Source organism: Geotrypetes seraphini, chromosome 5, assembly GCF_902459505.1.
Source record: "Geotrypetes seraphini chromosome 5, aGeoSer1.1, whole genome shotgun sequence".
In the NCBI taxonomy this organism is placed as follows: domain Eukaryota; kingdom Metazoa; phylum Chordata; class Amphibia; order Gymnophiona; family Dermophiidae; genus Geotrypetes; species Geotrypetes seraphini.
The window spans coordinates 50,032,843-50,056,425 of NC_047088.1; the positions used below are offsets into that span (position 1 = coordinate 50,032,843).

General features: G+C 42.6%; 1 protein-coding gene across 5 annotated transcripts in view; it reads right to left on the reverse strand.

Annotated features, from left to right (window-relative positions):
* Nucleotides 1-23,583, reverse strand: part of LOC117360640 (fibronectin type-III domain-containing protein 3a-like) — a 177,552-nt gene that overhangs the window by 57,176 nt on the left and 96,793 nt on the right. For all 5 annotated transcript variants that reach the window (XM_033944726.1, XM_033944722.1, XM_033944723.1 and 2 more), the window contains 7 exons: nt 22,679-22,800; nt 22,404-22,578; nt 19,678-19,764; nt 15,102-15,240; nt 9,565-9,633; nt 9,244-9,362; nt 8,960-9,065 (listed from right to left, as the gene is read on the reverse strand). In XM_033944726.1, the coding sequence (XP_033800617.1) occupies nt 8,960-9,065; nt 9,244-9,362; nt 9,565-9,633; nt 15,102-15,240; nt 19,678-19,764; nt 22,404-22,578; nt 22,679-22,800 (817 nt within the window). The remainder of the gene's footprint in view (nt 1-8,959; nt 9,066-9,243; nt 9,363-9,564; nt 9,634-15,101; nt 15,241-19,677; nt 19,765-22,403; nt 22,579-22,678; nt 22,801-23,583) is intronic.

Sequence of the window (23,583 nt, forward strand, 5' to 3'; positions counted from 1 at the left end):
CTCCAGATTAAAACAACAGGAGAGAAAATCACCCCAAAGAAAATCTCCCTGAAACCTAATATAAGAAAACACAAAATGTGAAAAGTGAAAAAACCAAAATATAAAAAATGACAAAAAATCATCAAAAAACCAAAAAACAAAGATGAATAACAATGCAATATCCTCAGTCTATTTCGACAAACCACAGCGCCACAAGCCCTGTGCACCTGTCTCTAATAGTTCGTGAAAATGAATGGTGAAAAACAGTGAGATACTTAACTCGGTGAATCAAAAACAGGACAAAGTTCAAAGTTCCTCAATCATAGCTGTTCAATTCCTCTTATTAATCGGTCCCGCTTGTGTGAAAAGTACTCATTGGAAAATCATGGCTATCAATCCATTCGCCATGATATTTAAATCACTCAGTCCCGTACCATCAAAAGGGCTGTTCAATAATGTTCGCTATAAGTTTTGCTCGTTCTTCAATATAGTTCACTGCTCATTTTTGCTCACTCGACAGGTCCTGTTTCAATATCCTCGTCAGGAGGGAGCAAGAAAATTAATGAAATAACTGAAAATTTTTTTTTTTTCAAACACGCCAAGTCCTGAAATTGAAAGGACGAAATAGTCCCCGGCAGCGGCACAATCAAGCTGCTTTGACAAATGAATGTCTGAAACAAGGAGTTCTTATAGAACGCTTTAAAGGGCCCCACCTGAAACAACGCATACGTGATGACGTAGGGGAGATGTCAACAATACATGATAATCAAAGTAATACGAAAATAACCTTTATGTGAAACATTTATCAACGTTCTCGTTCAGGCCATGAGGAGAGAATGCTCGTAAGTTGAATATCCAAAAGTTCTCTCTGACCAATAGATGATTTTGTCTGTCTCCCTTGAAGGTAATAGGAATTTGTTCCAATACGCACCACCTAAGTTGGACAAATGTGTGGTGGTGTTTTAAATTATGAGCCACCATAGGGGCAGTTAGTTTTTCGGTTTTGAGACAACTCCGGTGTTCAATTAATTAATCCCTTACATCTCCCCCGGGCAGACCTATAGTCTCCCTGAAGAACACCATACTAGAACCTTTGTCCCAATTTCTCGATTATTTTTTGCAACCCTTTGTTTGTCAGGCTAGATCCTATATTAAGGATACTTCAGATTTCCTCCGAAGAATCGAAGGGATTGGTCTCCTTTCTTCTAACAGCATCCTGGTAACTCTGGACGTCGTGTCCCTCTATACAAGCATACCTCAGATCGAAGCTCTCAAAGTCGTCGAGTCTACTTTAGATCAACGGGACACTTCAGACAGAGTTTCCACCAAGTTCCTGTTGGACCTAACTACCCTAGTTCTCACTAGGAACTATTTTAAGTTCGATCAAGATTTTTTTCAACAAAATCAAGGGGTAGCCATGGGCACCACGGCTGCCCCTAGTATAGCTAACTTATTTATGACTAACTTTGAGGAACAATATTTATATGTCCATCCTTATTTTCAACAGATGGCCTACTGGTTTAGATTTATAGATATTTTTTTCATCTGGACATCATCTAAGGAGTCCCTCCAGCTTTTCATTTCTTGGATTAATTCTCTTACAACCAACCTGAAGTTCACTCACACCTGTCATACTCATAGTATCTCCTTCTTAGATACTGAAGTTATTTGTGAAGAGGGCAGTCTTTCCACCAGGATGCACCATAAACATACTGAAAAAAACAACTTTTTATCTTATGCCAGTTGTCATCCTAGACGCCTTAAAGCGGCGATTCCGATAGGCCAATTCTTACGGGCAAGGAGGATTGTACCAACTTATATGATTTTCAAATTGAAGCCAGAATTCTAAAAGATAAATTCCTGAATAGAGGCTATCCTGAATCTGTTATCCGGAAAGCCTATTTGCGCGCTCGTTATGCCAACAGAGACCTTCTTCTTATTCAAAAAAATAAAGAGATATCTACTAATCAAGTTTGTGTTATCTCCCATTCAACTCATTCTGCACTGGTAGCCCAGAGTTTACATGAACATTGGCATGTTTTACAACTACATCCGGCTTTCAAAGATCACCCATGCATTGCTTTCACCAGAGGCAGAAATTTATCTGAACATCTTGTTTCCTCGGACTTTACCATCTATCATTCTCCATCGATAACAGAAGGAAGTCACGGCCCTTGTGGTCGCTGCTCGGTGTGTACCACTTCTCATCAAGGCAATTCATGGACACATCCCAAAACTCTGCGGAATTACCAATTGAGAGCAGTGACATCATGTGTTTCTACATACGTAGTCTATGTGATTTCCTGCCCTTGTGGTTTAATCTATGTAGGCTGTACTAGTCGGGCTATCAGAGTTAGATTAATTGAACACCGGAGTTGTCTCAAAACCGAAAAACTAACTGCCCCTATGGTGGCTCATAATTTAAAACACCACCACACATTTGTCCAACTTAGGTGGTGCGTATTGGAACAAATTCCTATTACCTTCAAGGGAGACAGACAAAATCATCTATTGGTCAGAGAGAACTTTTGGATATTCAACTTACGAGCATTCTCTCCTCATGGCCTGAACGAGAACGTTGATAAATGTTTCACATAAAGGTTATTTTCGTATTACTTTGATTATCATGTATTGTTGACATCTCCCCTACGTCATCACGTATGCGTTTTCAGGTGGGGCTCTTTAAAGCGTTCTATAAGAACTCCTTGTTTCAGACATTCATTTGTCAAAGCAGCTTGATTGTGCCGCTGCCGGGGACTATTTCGTCCTTTCAATTTCAGGACTTGGCGTGTTTGAAAAAATTTTCAGTTATTTCATTAATTTTCTTGCTCCCTCCTGACGAGGATATTGAAACAGGACCTGTCGAGTGAGCAAAAATGAGCAGTGAACTATATTGAAGAACGAGCAAAACTTATAGCGAACATTATTGAACAGCCCTTTTGATGGTACGGGACTGAGCGATTTAAATATCATGGCGAATGGATTGATAGCCATGATTTTCCAATGAGTACTTTTCACACAAGCGGGACCGATTAATAAGAGGAATTGAACAGCTATGATTGAGGAACTTTGAACTTTGTCCCGTTTTTGATTCACCGAGTTAAGTATCTCACTGTTTTTCACCATTCATTTTCACGAACTATTAGAGACAGGTGCACAGGGCTTGTAGCGCTGTGGTTTGTCGAAATAGACTGAGGATATTGCATTGATATTCATCTTTGTTTTTTGGTTTTTTGATGATTTTTTGTCATTTTTTATATTTTGGTTTTTTCACTTTTCACATTTTGTGTTTTCTTATATTAGGTTTCAGAGAGATTTTCTTTGGGGTGATTTTCTCTCCTGTTGTTTTAATCTGGAGATGATCGTGCTTCCAATTATTTGGTAATATATATTTATATTCTTCTATATAAATTATATATATTAAAGGGATAATATGATGTACGGGGCAGGGTTTATTTAGATTTATTTCTAAGTGCTTGACACTGTATAAACACCTGCCCGGGGCCAATGGTTGAAACGAGGGTATTGGGCCCGTACTGATTGATCCTTTTATCTATCTTATTTACTTCTCTCATTTTGTTTTCTTTAATTCCAATTTGGGGAAGCACACTTTTCTTTATCACCTCCAGGGTTATTCAAGGACAGATCATCACCATTAATACCAATTTTTTGTAATTTATATCTAGAATTTCAGCCAGTGAACGTAATGTTAAAATCTCACTGACCAACGAGTACAAGCACTGTATGGCTATTCACATGGACTGACCAACAAGACACCAGCAGGACAGGCAAAGTTTGCTAACTTCATACATGCCAGGATCAGTACATGCTCTATGCAGATTCCATTCTCTCCATCCCCTGGCAAACAAACAACTAGTATATTTTTGGGGAATCCATAATTTCTAGACATTAACTCACCTGGAGGGAAAAAATAATATTGAATATCAAGAAGCTTTAAATTTGGTCAACTGACTGAGTCAACTAAGGGGGCAGCTACTTTTTCACATGGATGATGTTTTGTAGGGATGAATCGGTATATAAAACTAAAGATTGGATTGGATAATGGTGTCAGATAATTTGGGTTCTTAAATAACTAGTACAATAATTTAAAAACTATGGTATGTGTTTATTCAGGTTCCCTTTGTATAATATTACATTTTGTTTAAAAATAAGAAAACATTCAGTATGATGTATATGCAGTAAGAGGAGGGAGCTGGGAAAACATTTTCACATCACTATAGGTAATTTACTTTTTGTGAAGAAAAATACTTTCAACTGTTCCAAAAATGAGTACACTACAAGAGTTTATGCATTAGAAAACTCAAACAAGAAAAATCAACTGTCCCATATGCTGCTTTTCCAAATTAGGCAACATTGAGATATATCACCAAAAATTCTGTGAGGTAAAATTAAGAAGTGTTTACCACAGGCCACATATGCGGAGGAAATGCTCATTTTAATCTATCTGGAAATCGAGGCTTTAGACGCCAGCCTCCCTTTCTTGGCATGACTAATCAGAAGAAAAAGATGATCCAAAAGGCAAAACTCATTGGTACCAAAGAAGCACACACTTGACATCCAGCAAATGCAACGCTTTATCCTTTTTCTTAGACCCTGTAGGACAAAAAGCAGGCAAACAGACTTCTGGATTGACATGGATGGTCAAGACTACTTTCAGTAAGGATGAAACTGTGCATAAGGATAGCCCTGCTTCTGAGATCCCTGCAGGAAAGAGCTTGTAACTCGGAAACTCATCTCACCAACATAATCACTACCAGAAACACTGTCTTGACTGTAAGATCCAAAATGGAAGCCTCCCTTAAAGGCTCATACAGATCTATACCGAGACCCTGCAACAAGAAATTAAGGTTCCAAGAAGGGAAAGGGAAATGCACTGGAGGGCACAACTGCAGAGCCCTTTTAATGAACCAGGCAACATCTGAATGAGATGCCAAGGAGCTTGGAAACAGGAAAAGCCTGCTATCTGAATTTTCAGAGAACCAACCGCAAGCCCCTATTGAAGTCCTTCCTGCATAAAGTCCAGGACTATTGAAACTGGAGCTCGCAAGGGCTCTACATCCTTCACCGCACACCAGAACTGAAAGGGCTTTCAGACCTTGGTATAGGCTGTCACTGTGGATGGCTTCCTTGCTCTGAGCAATGTGGTGATGACCATGTCTAAATAACCCTTGCTTTGTCAGGGCTGCCTGCTCAAGAGCCATGCTGTAAGCCCAAAGTGTTTCAGATTCTCAATAGGAACCAGTCCCTGAGTGAGAAGATCCACTTGGACCAACAGTCTGAGGCCTTCATCTCTCTGGAGATGGATTAGGTCCAATCAGGTGCCACTAGGACTACCAATCCAGGATGGATTACGATCCTGTAAATGACCCGAATGAGCACGGACCAAGGGAGAAACAGGTGCAAGAGTTCGTTCTCTAGCCAAGGTTGGATTAACATATCCAATCCTTTGCTTCCGAGCTCGTGTCTGCAGCTGTAAAAACGAGGTTTCTTGGTGTTCACTGCCAAAGGCATCAGATTCATCTATGGAGGCCCCTACCACTGAACTATGGTGTCTAACACCTGTGGAGACGGCAAACATTCCCTCAGCCGAGAGTCTGCCAATTGAGAAACTCAGTCTGCACATTTTCCACTCCTGCCGTGTGTGTGGCTGAGAAAGCTTGCAAGTGAGCTTCCGCCCACCGGAAGAGGAGCTGAGCTTCTAGGTGCAACGGGGAGCTTCTGGTGCCTCATTGTCTGATGACATAGGCTACCGCTATCGCATTGTCTGGTAAGGCTGACTGCCTTGCCTTTCAGAGACTTCTCCAGAACCAGAAAAGTTAGATGAATGGCTGAGTTCCAGGCGATTTATGGACCATTTCTGCTGAGCCAGAGTCCAATGTCCCTGGACTGGACATCTGCTAAAATAACCCCCCCTCCCCAACTAAAGGCTGGCACTGGTTGTTAGGATCACCCAGGAGGAGATGCAAAGGTGCATGCCCCTGGAAAGGGCAGCCATCTGCAACCACCACCATGGGCTGCTCTTCGCTATAGGTAGTCAGGGGAGCAGCTTTTGTAGCAAGGCCGTCTGAGGGGACCAATGAGAGAAGAGAGTCTTGGATGGATCTCATATGTGCTCTGCTCCAAGGAACCACCTCTATGGTCACTACCATTGACCCCAGGACCTGCAGATAATGCCACACACCATGGCAGCTCCAAAATCTGCTTCTGTAGCTTCAGTCTGCATGGCTCTGGAAGTAACCTTGGCCCAGGTACTCTAGGCGCTGAGATGGCTCCAGCTGATTCTTATTGAAGCTGACTATCCAATACAAGTTTTGATGGAGTTAAACCACTTTTGAAACTGCCAGCTCACTTTCCTCCTTGGACGGAGCTCTGATGAACGAATCATCCAAATATGGGTGCACCTGAATCCCAGCTTTGCAGAGATGCACTGCCACCACCATTATCACCTTGGAGAAGGTGTGAGGTGAAGTGCGAAGAACTGGAAATGCTGCTCCAGCACATGAAATCACAAGTACCTCCTGTGGGTCAGGAAGATGGGAATATGAAGACAGGCCTCCGTCAAATCAAAGGAGCAAGAAATTCCTCTAGCACCACTGCTGCTATGACAAACCACATGGTTTCCATGCAGAAGTGCTGAATTGATCAACTTGGAAGTCCAGAATAGGCCTCCAGTCATCCGAACCTTTCTTTGGCACAATGAAATATATGGAGTATCTCCCCGAGCCTGATTCTGCATTCGAAACTGGCTTTATGGCCCAAAGAGCCAGCAGCCTTTGTACTGTAGCCCAAACTTTGAGGGTTCTCTTCAGCCAGCCAGAGAATTTACAAAGTAGTCAGGTAGTGGGGCACAGAACTCGATTTTGTACCCCTCCCGGACAAAGTCCAGAACCAAGTGGTTTGTGTCAATCTGAGACCAGACTGACCAAAAGGCTGACAGTCTGCTCCCTATCTGAGGGAGCCTGGATCCTGTTCTGGTGTCACTGTGCTTTCTTAGGGGCCGGTGAGAAGCAAAAGCCCAAGGCTTGCTGTTTCCTGCTCCTGCTGAATCTCTGATGTGCAGAAACGCTCAAATAGATTGTCCTTTATAAGCAGAAAATCTCAATTGAACTGTCCATCAAATCAATCTTGCAGCCAAACAAATTAAAAAAAAAAACCAAAGAACAAACAGTGCAAAAGAACAAAACTATTGTACAGAATACTTAGCTACCAGATGTCTTCCACTGGCGATTTTCTTCACAGGACTCACCGTAACAGATGTTATCCAGGGACAGCAGGTAGATATGGGTGACGTCATCCATGGAGCCCAGTACAGTCTGACAAGTGAACTGTCACTTTAAGTTTGAAAAAACTTTGCGAATGCCTGCATGGTTCATGCGTGAGTACCTTCCTGCCCAAGGCGCGAGGTTCCTCAATTCTGTAAGAAAGCTAAGAAGTGAACCAGGGGATGTGGGTGGGTTGTGAGAATATCTGCCTGCTGCTCCTGGATAACACCTGTTACGGTAAGTAACTGTGCTTTATCCTAGGACAAGCAGGCAGCATATTCTCACATATGGGACTCCCTAGATTACTGAAATGGGATGGAGGGAAAGTTGGTCAATTAAGAAAATACATTTTATAAAACTGCTTGGCCATTGGGATAAAATAAGTGTGGCACCTGTTAACACACCTATAATTTGGGGCATTCACTGATCATTTTCTCAAGCAAGCTCAAACTTTGTTTCATTGAAAAGCAGTTGTGGAAATGTACTGGGGGGTGAAAAGAAAATCTCTGTAGTCCCATTTTGAGGAATAGTGTCAAATTATAGACTAGTAACACATTCTTGAGAGCCATTTTTGTCCTAGCTCCCTCCTCTCTGTTTAACCTTTTATAAACAGAATACTAACTTGATTTAATTTAGGATTCACATATAATTTTATAATCCAGGTTACCATGAGTCAATATCTTTTCAAACAGCAGAGCTCTCAGTGTTTACCCTGTCTGAGTATCCACTCAGTGCATGCTTATCTATTACTTTCATGCATTCAACCATGTTTTCTTGTCTCATCTGTCTGTCACTGTCCTGGAATTTCCTGTGCTGTTTTCAGTCCCCTGCCTAATAAACACCACTTGCCCTTCTATGCAAGAAGCAACAGCTTGTTATGCATTTTGTGGTTCCAAAGCTTCTGGAAATTCAAGAACAAACACATACAGATCTTGAATTACAATAAAAATCCAAATTGGGTCATTCTTTGCCCACACAGTGCACTAGGAGAATGAGAACTAGCTTCAAGATTTTATTTAGTATATCAATACATTAGTCATTCTAGAAAAAAACTTGTCCACTAAAAGTCGATATGCTGTCTTCCCTTCCACACTTCTTCCCCAAGATGACCAGGGCTGCTGTCAAGCACTTGGCCACCTACACCCCCCACCCCAACTATATTGCACTTAATGGCACTGAAATAACTGCCAATGATCCTCTATGTTGGGCCGGTGCGGGGAATTGAGCATCTGTGCATGCGCAAAGCTTATCAGTTACTGATGGCTCTGAGATTCTCAGAGATGGCGAGAGCCAGCAGACCTTGAGCATACAGATGCTCAAGGCCCTGCACTGGCCCAAAATGGAGGAATGCTGGCAGCTTTTTAAGTGTCGGTAAGTGCAATGTTGGTCGGGGATAGGGGGTGTAGGTGTCCAGGTGTATGACATCAGCACCAGTCATCTTGGGGAGAGAGGAGTGGGGGGAGTGCAAAGCAATGTGCTGATGGTCAGAGAGGAGGGGAGCAGTGTGCCAATGGTCATTGGGGGAGGCAGGGATAGCAGCATACAGGTGAACGGGTGGGGGGGGCAAGTATAAACAGAGACCCCCATTTTGGGGCCCCAAAAATCTTGGTTTATATTTGAGTATACTGTATACAGTATATTCATTGTAAACTTAACCAATGGAACTTTGGTGCCAATAGTAAAACTTTTAATCTTACCCCAACATAAAGTTAATTCTCTGGGCTTAGCTTTGCTAGCCAAACGTATAGACTGACAAAGTCCAGGGATAACAGCTGCTGTCTGAACAGCCAAGTCATCAGAGACCTACCAGAAAAATGGGAGGCAACAAGTTATTTCCATTTCTATCAAATATTTAATATACCACTTTTATCCTTCTAATTGCAATGTCAGATGGTCCATAGTGATTTCATATAATTCTAACCAGTTTTGCTGTTCTTAAAAGGAAAAGATAAGACTTCTAATTCCATTTGTACTACCTTACCTGGCTTTGACCTACAGTACTGCAGCAATAAACTCTCAGTCTATACCAAGTACCAGGTCTGAGACGATCACACACACATTCCCTTGCTGAACCACTAAAAGCGACGTCCCATTTATTCCCTGGGCAAAGCAAAAAGAAAGTAACATAACCAGTCTAACATGTCCCAGTTTGGAAAATATTTGGCATATTTCTTCATAGAGGTCTCATACAAAGCTGACAAATGTTCTTTATGTGATTTCCAGTAACATAAGCAACATCACACATCAAAACATTCAACTACATAAATAAATTAGTTCAGGAAGCAAAACACAGATTCCTTACCATTTAAGGTTTCAGAAATTTCTACGATATAAGTGTGAATTTCTGATCCACCACTGTCTTTTGGCGATTCTGCAAAAATATGTTTATAGGAATAAAAATATTAGCCTCATGAAACTAAAGAAAAATACCCAAAAATTAAAAAAAAACTTGATTAGAACACACCTTTTCAGTTTACTTGCAGAAGGAAAAACTGAAGAGGGAACTATACTCCACTGGTGAAGGAGGAGGAGCTGAAAAATGTGACTGACATCCTTCAGTAACAGTTCACAAGCACTAACTGATCACCTAATGTACAGACGACTCCTGTGTTTATGTAACAGAATGACTAGTTAATTACATTATAAGCCACATTTTGTATAGGTTGTTGAGACAGGAATTGAGATATACAGGTCAGGACGTGCTCAATTCTCTCTATATTTTATAAAAGGCTCTACTAGACGTGTAGTCTTTTGTAAAAAAAAACAAAAAAAAACTATATGGAAGACAGCAAATGTGTGTGTATTTGTCAGGACATCAAGCAGGAGCAACGATTTTACCAATCTAAATGTGTAGAAAGAGAAGCATCATTTGAGGCTTTATATATTGTGTGTGAACTTTGCAACATATATTTGTGTACTTGCTGGTACTTAAAGAGAAATTAGATCCTTACCTGCTAATTTTCTTTCTTTCTTTCTTTTAGTCCCTCCAGACCAGCACAGAAATGGATGAACTTATGCTCCTCTGCCAGCAGGTGGAGACTGCTGTAACTGCTGTAACTTTTGGTTACAGTACAAGTGGGCTGTGCAGTCCCTATTACAATCTATCAGTCTTAATGAATAGCCAAGCAGAAAATAACTAGGCTGAAACAATAACATCCCAACTCCAAACTCACATGGAGAAAACAAGGAAAAACACTATTGGATACTGATTAGCACAAGAACCTGTCAGAAACGCTCCACAGTTCACCAGCTAAACCAGCCGAACCAAATGCCGTTGCTCTTTTGAGCTCCCCTAATAACCAAACCAACAACTCCCGCAGAAAAACCCATACTCCGTGAAAAACACCAAACAAAAAGACATGGTGGGGTATGTGCTAGTCTGGAGGGACTAAAAGAAAGAAATTATCAGGTAAGGACCTAATTTCTCCTTCTTTAGCGTCCCTCAAGACTGGCACAGAAAACGATGGGATGTACCAAAGTAGTACCCATTATGGGTGGGAACCCCCGAAGAGCCTCCACAAGAACATGCTCACCGAAAACCACATCCCAATGTACCTGAACATCCATACGGTAGTGCAGAACAAAGGAATGGAGAGAACACCAAACTGCGACTTTACAGATATCCACCAGAGGTACAAGAGAAGATTCAGTCCAAGAAGCTACCTGAGCTTTGAAAAATTCCAGAACAGGCTTCTTTTGGAGAAGGTATGCCGAAGCGATAGCCTCCTTAATCCAGTGCACAATGGTAGCCTTGGAAGCACCGTTCGCCTTACGAGGGCCCACTAAGAGGACAAAAAAACAAACAATCTGACATGGAATTCCTGGGTCCGCTGAACATAAGAGTGCAGGACCCTACGGACATCCAACTTGCACAATTCCCTCTGCTCCAATGAGCCCTCCTGACTACCCAAGAATGGGAGGACCACGGAATGGCTGACATGAAACAGCAAAACTACCTTCAGAAGAAAGGAGGGAACTAGCCGCATCATAACCCATTCCTCGGAGAATTCCAGGAAAGGAGGCCTACAAGAGAAGGCCTGCAGCTCTGAAATGCATCTCACGGAAGTAATGGCCACCACGAAAACTACCTTAAGAGTAAGGTCCTTCAATGTACAGGTGTTGAGAGGCTCAAAGGGAGGATGCACAAGCATGGAGAGAGCTAGATTGAGATCCAAGGCAGGAACTGACAGCCAAACTGCAGCTTTCAAGAACAGAATCACATCCGGAGAAGAGGTCAAACGCTTACCACACAAGAGACTGTGAAAGGAAGACAAAATAGCAATCTGTACTCGAAAGGGACCAGGCAAGGCCTCGCTCCAGGCCATCCTGAAGAAACTCCAGGATATGAGTCAAAATAACGCAAAGGGGAACCACGCCACACGTGGAACACCACTCTTCCAAAAGATGCCAAACATGCACATAAACCTGAGAGGTGGAAATGCTCCGAGACCCTAAGATAGTGGAGATTACCTTATCTGAATACCTCTTCTTTTTAGGCGAGCCCTTTCAAGAGTCAAGCCAAAATGGACCCAAATCGAACATTGGAATAGGACTCTGAGCCATAAGATTATGCAAGAGGGGCAGTGGGAGAGGATCTGCCATTAGTAGATGAACCAGATCCGCATATCAAGGGCGCCTGGGTGACCCAGAGACTCCCATCCGCCTGTAAAGCAATGTTACTTACCGTAACAGTTGTTATCCAGGGACAGCAGGCAGCTATTCTCACTAGTGGGTGATGTCATCCGACAGAGCCCCGATATGGACGTCTCACAAGCATATTTTGCTTGAAGAAACTCAGAAGTTTCGAGATGCCCGCACCGCGCATGCACCAGTGCCTTCCTGCCCAATGCTCCGGGCGTGTCTCCTCAGTTCAGGTAGCTAGCAGAGAAGCCAACCCAGGGCTTTGAAAAAGAAATCAAAGAAAGAAACAAACGCACGGCAAGAGCAAAAGAACTCAAACTGCGACGATGTAGAAGGCAAAAAAACGGGTTCAATTGGCGCAGAATTGAAGTAAACTTCTCAGCTCCGCAGAAGAAAAAGAACTGAGGAGACACGCCCGGAGCATCAGGCGGGAAGGCACTGGCGCATGCGCGGTGCGGGCATCTCGAAACTTCTGAGTTTCTTCAAGCAAAATATGCTTGTGAGACATCCGTATCGGGGCTCTGTCGGATGACATCACCCACTAGTGAGAATACCTGCCTGCTTGTCCTGGGATAAATAAGCCTTGCACATGGCTAACATAAAATCAGGGCTAAAAAACCCCAGTGGCAATCCAGAAACCAAAGCAGAAGAAACATTTAAGATCTGTTCCTGCCTAAGACAGGAGGAAGGTCGCCTGAGGCAATGGGCAAAATGAACGTGCTTCCCAATAAAATCAATGAAAGGACTGTTGCTAAACTGTCACCTGAAATAATACACAGCACTGAAGCCAAACTCGATCCCACCGCTACAGAAACAACACTAGCAGCCCCAGCCGCAGCAATAAGAGAATCCCCAACCTCCCTGGCGGCCCGGAAAACCGAATCTGCCAGACTGCCGGCAGATGAGGAAACCCCAGCGATGAGCATTGCACATGCAAAAGGAAGCCCGACATGCTGACACCCAAAGCCAGGTCCCCCTTGAGGCAGCCGGAGCATTTCATGCACCCACCAACCGCATCCACCACTCGGGCCCACATAAAATGCACTTGTGCTACTTTTTTTTGAAGCGCTTATACTGAATGCGCCAAAATCCCATGCACAACAATGAGTAATGAACAGTTAGCATTTTCCCTTAATAATACAATTGGAATGATGGGTTAGGGGTGGGGGGAGGGGTTCTGATTCTTTATTAAATGTTTGGAAAGATTATATTGTATAATATATGTGAATGCATATGATATGGGAAGGATAGGAGGGAGGGAGTTATAATTCATTAATTTAAGTTGATTGTAATAGAATATCAAGTGATGTTTTTAATGTTATTTCTTGATACACTTGTTGTAAGATGAAAAATGAATAAAGAATAAAAAAAAAAACCCAACAAAAAACAATGCTGTATAAAAACAATGGCCTCAGGACCACTTTATGCTTTTATTTCTTGTGTCTTTTTTTAACTTCTCACAGCTCATCTGCTGTCTTCAAGAGAGCAGACCCCACAGGCATGCTAAACTGTAGTCTGTGCCAAACAGGTCAGGCATACAGTTGAGGCTCCTCTAAATTCATAAAACCCGGGGAGGTGGATGAAATGGGGGGAGGGAGGTTCTCGACACTTCCGAGTGTGGCACTCCCCTCCCCCCGAGGTCGGTAGGACCCCCGAAAGGGTCCCCCAAGTTCCATCCGGACAGCAAAAGGGATAAGAAAGATTCACTAAACCAGATAAAACAGGCCCAAAACAAATGTCAGCACAGACTGCACAAGCTTACCACTCTACCTGCTGGAGACTGAGAAAAGACTGATTGTAATAGGGACTGCACAGCCAACTTGAACTGTAGCCAAAAGTTAGTATCTCAGTCTCCACCTGCTGGCAGAGGAGAGTAAACACACCCATTTCTGTGCCGGTCTGGAGGGACGCTAAAAAAAACACATTTGGTAAATCTTTAAAAGCTTTCTGTGCAAAAAAGAGCCACTAAGGGAGTAAAGTGAAATAACTCTTTCATCAGAGTTTTTGAGGTCTTATTAGCCATAATAGGTTTGTGCTACTGTCCCCTGAATCACTGGTGTGACCCTGGACCAACAAGTAGTTAGCAGGAACTTGAGCAAAAGTTGATACAGATGGGAAGCATATTTTTTGTCCCACCTAAGCCACACCCAAAATGCCAAAGTGGAATATCTCCATCTTAGCCATCTACATGTTATATATACATCTTGACTTTCAAAAACTGTCATGTACAAGCATTTTCAATTTAAATGCCTCCATTTCCACATATAGATGCTTCTAAAATGACCTCCTGTGTAAGAAAATATTCCTCAATTTAAGAACAAATCAATGCCATAGAGTTCATACTATTGTTTGTCAATATGCTTAAAAAAAACCAAAGAAATTTAAATGACTGCTTCTAAACAAAAGAAGTGTCACTGCAATTTAATACATAACTTGTTTTTTTCTTCTGCATAGAGCGTTTTGGACCCCAGTTAGACTACAAAAGTTAAATAGTTCAAAGTCTAATAGATGTTGGCACTGTAATCTTGAAGTAGGGACTTTAGATCATCTTTTGTTTTATTGTCCCTTTATCTTAGCCTTTTGGAACTCAATTTGGGATCAAGTAAATTGTTTATTGGAAAAGCATGTGGCATTATCTTATGATACAGTACTATTTAGTATGTCTATGAGGAAAAAGAGCCAAATATCATCACATAACAATAAACTTTTATTGATAATGACAGGAGTCGCCATTCAGCATATCACAAGTAATTGGAAAAATTACAGTAGACTCAACTGCAATTTCTGGTGGAACTCATTATGTCACATATATAAAATGGAAAGAGCAATAGCTATACAACAAGGAAGCTATAAGAAATTTAATAAAATTTGGGAGCCATTAACTTCTTATTGTAATGAGTAAACACCATTTTCTATTGTAATATACACCGTCTAATGATTGGGGGAGGGGGAGGTATATTTTACATTTTTCTTATTGGGGAAATAATAGAGGAATGAGGGGAGGGTGGTAATTTTATGTATTGTAAGATAATTCAGAAAGATTGTCAAGTGATGTGTTTAATTGTATTGTTTTATTGTTTGTGCACTTGATGTAAGATTGAAAACGAATAAAGAATTTGAAAAAAAAAAATACGTAACTGCATAATAGCTTACATTTCTTGCAAAATGGTGAAAAAGTCAGTATGGCATCTAACTTACCCCACATGATTTTTACAGCCTCTGCATGAATTTTTCCTTTTACGCTAGGTTTACTTGGAGGTCCAGGTTTATCAGGAGCTGTAGTATATTCTACAACTTCACTAGGGTTACTTTTCCCTTCATTGTTATGGGCAAAAATCTGTGTTTTAATAAAGAATACAAAATGTTTAGGTGAGCAAAAATTGCAAGTAAAGCAAAAGAAAACTACTTTGAAAAAAAAAAAATCTGTCTTGAAATCATCTTTGGTTTACAAATGTCCTCATTTTTACTCATACTAGAGGTTTTTAGTGCAAGAAGTAATATATTCTGAAGTGTCTATATAGCTGCCATATTTCACTGCACAAGTCAAGACTATTCTGTCAATTACTTTTACAGTGCTACTAAATATATGCAGTGCAGTACAGATAAACATAAAAGAAGCAAAAAAATAAATGGAAGGAAATATTATACCATAGGCATTAAAGAAATTAAGAAAAAAGTGTAGTGTATATAGAAAGAAGCAATGGGGAAAAAAATCAGGATTTAAAAGAATACATTATGTTTATTCAGACTTACTATATCGCCTTTTCTGAATTGACAGGTCTAGGTTGTGTACAATATTGATAAAATCAAAGGAAAGGTAAGAATTCCATTAAAATCGAGAGGGAAATTTTGTTCGTAAGTTTAGCCTTAGATGCTGCATCCGCTGACCAAGCCCGGAGCCACACGGTACAATGAGCGGCCACACTGAGAGCCATGGACTTGGCCGAAACCCGCAACAGATGGCATCCGAGAGATAAGAAGCCCACATCGCAATCTTAGCTACCTCGTGATCCACCAAGAACCAGTCATTAGACTCCTGGTCAAGGACACACTCAGACCACCGAAAATATGCCTGAGGCACCAGACCGCCACACATCGCTGCCTGGACTCCAGGGCAGCCACATCAAAACTGCTTTAGATATTAACCTACGCTCCTCAGAGATCCACAAAGCTGAGCCACCCTCTACTGGCACCATATGCCGACGCGCAATGGCCGAAATCACCGCATCCGTCCCGAGAGGATCTTGGAGATCCACCAAAAGGTCCAAGTTCTCATCAAGTGAAAACGTCTCTCCAAACAAAAAATCATCATCCCAAAATAGGGGGGGGATTGGGTCGAAACCGGCGCGGAGGGGTGCCACACAGGTATGGGCACAGAGGGCAACCAACCCCCCTCCGTCCCCCCCCAAAAAAAAGAGACACCCGGGAAGGAAGCTGAACCCCCAGCTACCTGAAGATAAGCCTTGCACAAGGCTAAAATAAAATCGGGGAAAAACCCCCTGGCGGAACATTAGGACTCACTGCCAAAGCAAGAGACCCAGCAGAAACCTGCCCCTGTCTCTCCAATACAGGGGGGGAAGGTCACCTGAGGTTGCAGACAAAATGGAGGAGCTTCCCGCCAAAACCAGCGCAAAACCCGCAAAAAAAACCTCCCGAGGCCTACAGCAGCAAAGAGGTCTGAACCGCCCCAGCCACTAAAGCAGGCAAGCTTGCAGCAGCAGTAAGAAAATCCCAAGCACTTTCAGTGGTAAGGGAAACCTTATTTCCTTGACCTGTGGCTGGGGAAGTCCCTGTGTGAGCAGTAAGGGAAGCCTGGGCTTCCCCACTGCCTGCTGCTGACGCATGAGGCTCATTGCACAATACACAACTAAGCTAAAAGAAAAAGTGCCGGTTAGCAATAAAAAAAACAATTGAAGTCAATTGAAGGCTTCCCTTCAGATCGGCACTGCCTCAAGAATTTTTTTTTCTTTTTTACATTATTTGAACAGACCCCACTGGCTGTCTAAGCCATATGCCTTGCCACTATCAGTAGCAAGGCTTACAGCTGAGGCACCTCTACAGAAAAAATTTCAGGGAAATGGTGGGAGGGACTCGATCTGTCGAGTTTGACACCTCCGAGATCGGACGGATCCCTCCCTGAAAGAGCCCCCCAAAACTCAGTCCGGCACCAGAGACGGGGACCAGAAGGCCACTAAACAAATTCCAACAGCCCTACACTAAAAACCAGGGAAGACTACACAGACTTACCACCTCCATCTGCTGGAGACTGAGAGCAGACTGGGTGTACCGTATTTCCCCGAAAATAAGATAGTGTCTTATATTCATTTGGGGTCCAAAAAACACACTAGGTCTTATTTTCGGGTAGGGCTTATTTTTTTCATGTACATGATCATCTCCACCTTCACCCAAATTTTTCCTCTTTCCTTTCTCTCCCCAATATGTGCAACATCTTTCCTCCCCTCTCACCCATCCCCTTGTGCCTTCCCTCTGCAGCATCTTTCTATCCCTTCCATCCCCCTGTGCAGCAGAACCATTGCCCAGCTTCCATCCTGCCTTCCCTCCCTCCCCTTATGCAGAACTTTGCCCAACTTCCATCCTTCCCTCCTTCTCATCCATTGTGCAGCAGAATCCTTGCCCAGCTTCCATCCTTCCCTCCCTCCTATCCCTGCAGCAGAACCCTTGCCCAGCTTCAATCCTTCCCTCCCTCCTATCCCTTGTGCAGCAGAACCCTTGCCTAGCTACCATCCTTCACTCCCATCCCTTGTGCAGCAGAATCCTTGAGCATCCGCCCCTGCCCCGCAGCCAAACCCCACCAACCGCGAGCCATAAATACCTTCCTCCACAGCAGCGTCAGGCCACCAGCACTCTAAACAAGCTGCTTCGCAGTCTTCTCACCGGGGCTGTGTGCCGCGTTACTGATGACATCATCAGTGACATGGCAGAGGGAATTCACCAGCAAGAAGGCTGCAAAGCAGCCTGTTTAGAGTGCTGCTGGCCCGACACTGCTCTGGAGGAAGGTATTTATGGTTCGTGGTCAGTGGGATTCGGCAGTTCAGCGAGGGTGGCGGCAGGGCGAAGTGCGGCTGCCAGCGACTAGTGCTTACATTAAGACCTACCCTGAAAATCATGCAAGGGCTTATTTTGGGGGTAGGTCTTATTTACAGGAAAACACGGTACTTGGGACTGCACAGCCCACTTGGACTAAAGGCCAAAAGTTTGTGTCTCAGTCTCCACCTGCTGGTCATGGTGAGCTAATACCCATCAGTGAGCTGTGCCGGTCTGGAGAGACACTTAAGAATGGGATAGCCACGCCCTATAACAGAATTGATACTAAGTGCACCCCTTTAGGGTGCCTTAATTTTGAACATTAAATCTCAATGTTGTTTGCTTATATTTTTGGGACAGTGACCACTCAGAACACATTAATCCAATTTTTAAAAAATCAGGCCGCAATATTCAGCACAGTGAAGGCTCCATAGGTCATATAGCCTCATAAAAGAATATCCAATATTATCATTGGCTAAATGGCCTGTGGAGTCCTAAATGATTTGAATATTGAGGCCCAATTTGTTTTAATTGGATTAATATGTTCTAAGTCGTCAGTCATAAAAATATAAGCAGACATATTGGGATTTAATGTACTGAAAAGGACTGAGTTTGCTTCTCTTTTGTGGTTGATAGCCTTAATTTTGAAACCACTTTATAAAATTGTCCCCCTAATCTCTAGCTCTTTCCACTCTGCCTCTCCGTTCATTCTCTCTTGCCCTCTTCCTTTCTGACTACACACAATCTCTTGCTCTCAACAGTCTACACACCCATTCATTCTTTTGCTCTCTTCTCTGTGATCCATATCCATTCTTGTTCTTCCCTTAATTTTCTATTCACAGATAGAGATCTCTTGCTCTTTTTTTCTGCCCCATTTCACTATTTTGCTGTTTTCTTCTTGCTATCTAGCCCTGCCCACTCGGACACATACCCCTCCACTCTTGCTCTAAAGTAGAGAATGACACAGGGACAAATTTGTTCCCTGCAAGCTCTATCTTAACCACACAAGCTTCGAACACTTATGATTTTAAAGTGTTTGAGGCTTGTGCAGATGAGGATGGAGCTTTCAGGAATGGGGCAAGGACAGGGAAAGAACTCAGAGGGATGGGAAAATGAGTTCTCGCGGGGATGGGGAAAAATTTGTCCCTGTGTCATTCTCTACTCTAAAGCTTTCCATAATCTCCCACACATTCACATTCTTGCTCTCCCATTCATACAATTTCTTGCTTTCTCCTCTCTATATTCCCAAACCTAAAACTCTGCATCCTCTTCCCCAAATCATACTATCTGTTTTTTTCATATCCATATACACAATCTTTTGCTTCTTCTCACTGTTCTCCCAATATCATTATAAGAGTGCTTCCCTGTCTCCTACCATGATTTTGTGCTGGCCAGGATCAAAGCCAGTCAGAGGACAAGTTCTTGTTTCAGTTTCCTTCTGGGGCCTATCCCATTTTCAGCCTATATATCTCCTATCTTCCATGCAGGGACTTGGGAAAGCCTGCCTCCCAGAGCCTCTTATACTAGGCATCTATGCATAGCCTGAAAACCCAACCTGTCTGAATCCCTAAAATGTATAAGCATTCTATCCAGACACATTTTCAGTGATTTTATATGACATCCTGTGCTTTGTAACCTAGAATTATTTTTCAGATTAAAATCAATAGAAAACCAAAAACATCTCTTTTTAAATAGAAAGATAAATTTATAAAACCTAATTATTACATACCCTAAACTTATAGGAAGTACTCCTCTGAAGATTTCTTAAAGTGCAAGTAAGTTCTTCTCCATTTTGTTTAGGTTGAAAACCGTAACCCTAAAATACACAGAAAAAAATAATTTTTTTAAAGCTGCTGTAAGGACCTATCTTCACCTGAAAAATCTCTTTAAATCTGACCAGCAGACCAGTTCAAGCGTATGCATCTGTGCCCCCCGTCCTCCCACACACAAAATGCTGTTGCTGCAGAGCAGGAGGCATAGGATTTAGAGAATGACATGGGGATAGATTTGTTCCTGTCAGTGTGGGGTGTGCGTGGGTGGGCGAGAACTCCCGGGCTGTTAATGCAGGCTGTCTATGTGTGTGCACTGCAAAGCAGTCTGCCTCTTGGATGCAAACTAGAGAATGACACGGGGAAAATATCTGTCCCCGTCACTGCCCCGTCCCTGGCCCACCGTCCCCTTCACCGCCCTGTCACCACCATTCCCTTCACCGCCCTGTCACCGCCATCCCCTTCACCGCCCCATCACTGCCATCCCATTCACCGCCCCGTCACTGTCCCCGCAGCATCCATATAAGCCTTAGTACTGCAATATTTAGCTTATTCCTTTCTTATAAATCAAAGTTCTGGCTGCTGAACTAGAGAAAGAGATGTTCAGCTGGCAGAGCTTTGTTTATAAATTTTTATCAACACAACTAATATACTACTTTATCCTAAAGCAAAAAATAAATAAATAAATAGAATTTTTTTTTCTACCTTTGTTGTCTGGTTTCTGCTTTCCACATCTTCTCATTCAATTCCTTCCATCCACTGTGTGTCTTCTCTCTGCATCTTCCATTTGCTGTTACTGTGCCTCTCCCTTCACCCCCCCCAATTGGTCTAGCACCCATCTTCTTCCCTCCGCTCCTCCATAGTCTGGCATCTGTCTTCTTCCCTTCCAGCGTCTTCTCCCCACTCTGTATTCCACATTTCCCTTCAGGGTCTGTTCCTCTCTACTCTCTTTCAATGTCTGTTCTATTCCTTTCTACCACCACCCTTCCCTTCCTCCTTCACCATCTGTTCCTTTCTACCACCCTTCAGCATCTCTCGCGTGGCTTATCTATCTATCTACCTCCCTCCCTCTTATTTTCGTGGCACGTTACAATGTAAATTGTGCAAGCCGCTGGAGCCTGCGAGCTCGCTCCCTGTCCTATCCCCACAAACCATCTCGCTTCTGTGTTCCTATTTTCCCCATTTCTAATATCTCCCCTATGTATCTGGCATTGCCCCCTCCTCCCCTCCGTGGCCATATACCATCCCCATGGCATGTCCCATTTATATCTCTGTCCCTATGCCCCATGCACATAATTTCCCCTCTTTCTGTTACCTTCCTGTGTCCAGATTTCCCCTATCTTCCTCTTCCATACCAGTGTGTCTCTTCTTTTCAACCCCATCTAGCTTCTCTCCCTCTTTCTTCCTCCCCCTGCTTCCCAGCATCTGGCTCACCTGCCTGTCCTCCCCTTTCTTTCCTGCTGTGGGTTTCTTTCTCTCTTCATCCCCTTGGCCCAGAATCTTTTTCCCTTTCACTCCCTCCTTCCTAGTGTGAGCTGGGAACACCAGCAGCCCCCACCCACCCGATCGCAGCGTTTAGCCAGCTCCCTCCCTCCACCTCACCTTATATGCCGAGTTTGCCAGCTTTCTTTTTCCCGAGCCGCACGCATTCAAAAAGCCGCACTCGCGCAGCTGCGCGAGTTGATCAATCTTCTCCTCTCCTGCAACTTCCTGTTTCCGGTTGCGTCAGAGGAGAAGATTGATCAACTCGCGCAGCTGCCCGTGTGCGGCTTTTTGAACGCGTGCGGCTCGGGAAAAAGAAAGCCGGCAAACTTGGCATATAAGGTGAGGTGGAGGGAGGGAGCTGGCTAAATGCTGCGATCGGGCAGGTGGGGGCTGCTGGACCGCAAAATCCTTGATGCCTCACTGCGCAGACAAGACCATTCACCGCTCCACGGGGCGGTGAATGGCCTTGTCCCCATCCCCACAGCGACTACTATTTTTCTTTCCACCGTGTCATTCTTTAATGCAGACCTCCGACCTTAAAAGTCTGTGCTCTCCCACAGACAGAGATGTCCCCAGATTGGGGTCCTCTGCAGCACCGAAACACAAACAGTAAATTAAAACCACATTTAAAAGAAAAATAAACATGAGCAGAAAAGATAGGCTTCTACCATCTCACTTGTAGAAAGACAACTGATGAATTGGAGGACAACCCAAAGAGATGGGAGGCAGAGCAAAAGAATGCTAATGAGGTTCTCTACAAGAATTCTTGCGGGAATAGATTGACTACCCGAAGGTTCAGGAATAATGTGTCTTTCGCACTAGAAAAGTACATAGAATTTTAGTCATTTTTAACTTCTGGTGTTTATCCAAAAATGATTCATCCTAAATTCCACTTGGTCTTGAAGAATTACAACACTGTGATACTAATATGAAAGGGAAAACATGTAAGTAGAACTAAGAAAAAATTTAAGGGAGGAAAGAAACAGGATCTATTAAAGCTGGCTTCTATTTTAAAAATCTTAATTTTTTCCTTTCACAGCTTCCATTTAGTTTCTTTTTACCCTTCCCTTTTAAAGTAAAGAAAAGAAAGTGGGGAGGCAGTTATTCTGGAACAATAAAAAAAAAAAAAAGTTAAAGAGTTAAATGAATTCAGCAATTTAAAATTTATTTCACATCATACTAAAAAAAAAATCCAACTTACAGATGATTCATCTTCCATTTCTAAAGTGTAGGTAAGGAATTCATTTGAAGACACGCCATTGGGTGGACTCCACTGTAATGACATCCAATTTACCCCAGCTTGAACCAGTTTAGGTGGTAGTGGCGATGGAGGGACACTTCCTGAGGTGTAACACAGCACTGTCTCACTAAATCTACTGAAAAGTTACATTTAAAGTTATATATTAAATTCACTTTTTTCTACTATTAACAAATTTACTTAGTATACAGTATGCAATTTAAAAATTCTAGATATACCTTATTCCAATATCATTTTTAGCAGCTAATCTAAATGAGTATTTTGTAGATGGTGAGAGTTTGGTTAGCTTGTATTGTTTTAGATGCCCAAAGTAGCACTCTTTGAAGATTCCATGTTTCCCCTTAAAAAAAAAAGAAAAAGGAAAACAAAAACAAAATATGGAACTGGTCTTTGAAACACATAATAAAGCAAAATTATTTTAAGACTGAACTGAAATGCCAAAAGTAAATTTTAACTGGTAAAGTCTAAGATGTAAAAGAAAAACTGAAAAAGCCACAATGAAGAATCCTCACAATAGCAACAAAACGATGTAAAAAAAATCCACAGCTGAACAAGAACCTCATGTGAACAATATAAATGCATATTGCAACAGCTGTAATGGCACAGAATTCACCCAGTCTGCTGTCTGTAACAGAGAGTCGTAAATAACTGATTCAATATTTCTTGTTCCCTATTATCTCTTTGTTAATCAATGGGACACAGCTAGTGCATGAGCATATCACAATGGACTGAGGTTACTATTAATGGAATGCATCATGGTTTTGCACTTAACACATAACAGTCAAAGTGGAGTTGCACAAGGGTAATCCAAGTTGTAGGTGACAGGAAAGCATGCAAAGGATGATATTCTAGCTTATGCACATAAGTGGCCAATTATATGTATAAATGACTTCTCATAGAATGCAAACTAGTTGAATAGTACATGATAGACAGATTAGCTTCTTACCTCGATAATCTGGGTTCTGTTAAGATACACAGGAGTCCATACTTTAGTTGTTGATTCCCACTTCCTGCGAAACACTTTAAGATCTTGAACTCCTCCCTTTCTGCAGTGGAGAACAGTTCCCTCCTCAGCTGGTACCAAAGCAAACTCCACTGAAACATAAAAAAGGAGGAGAAGAAC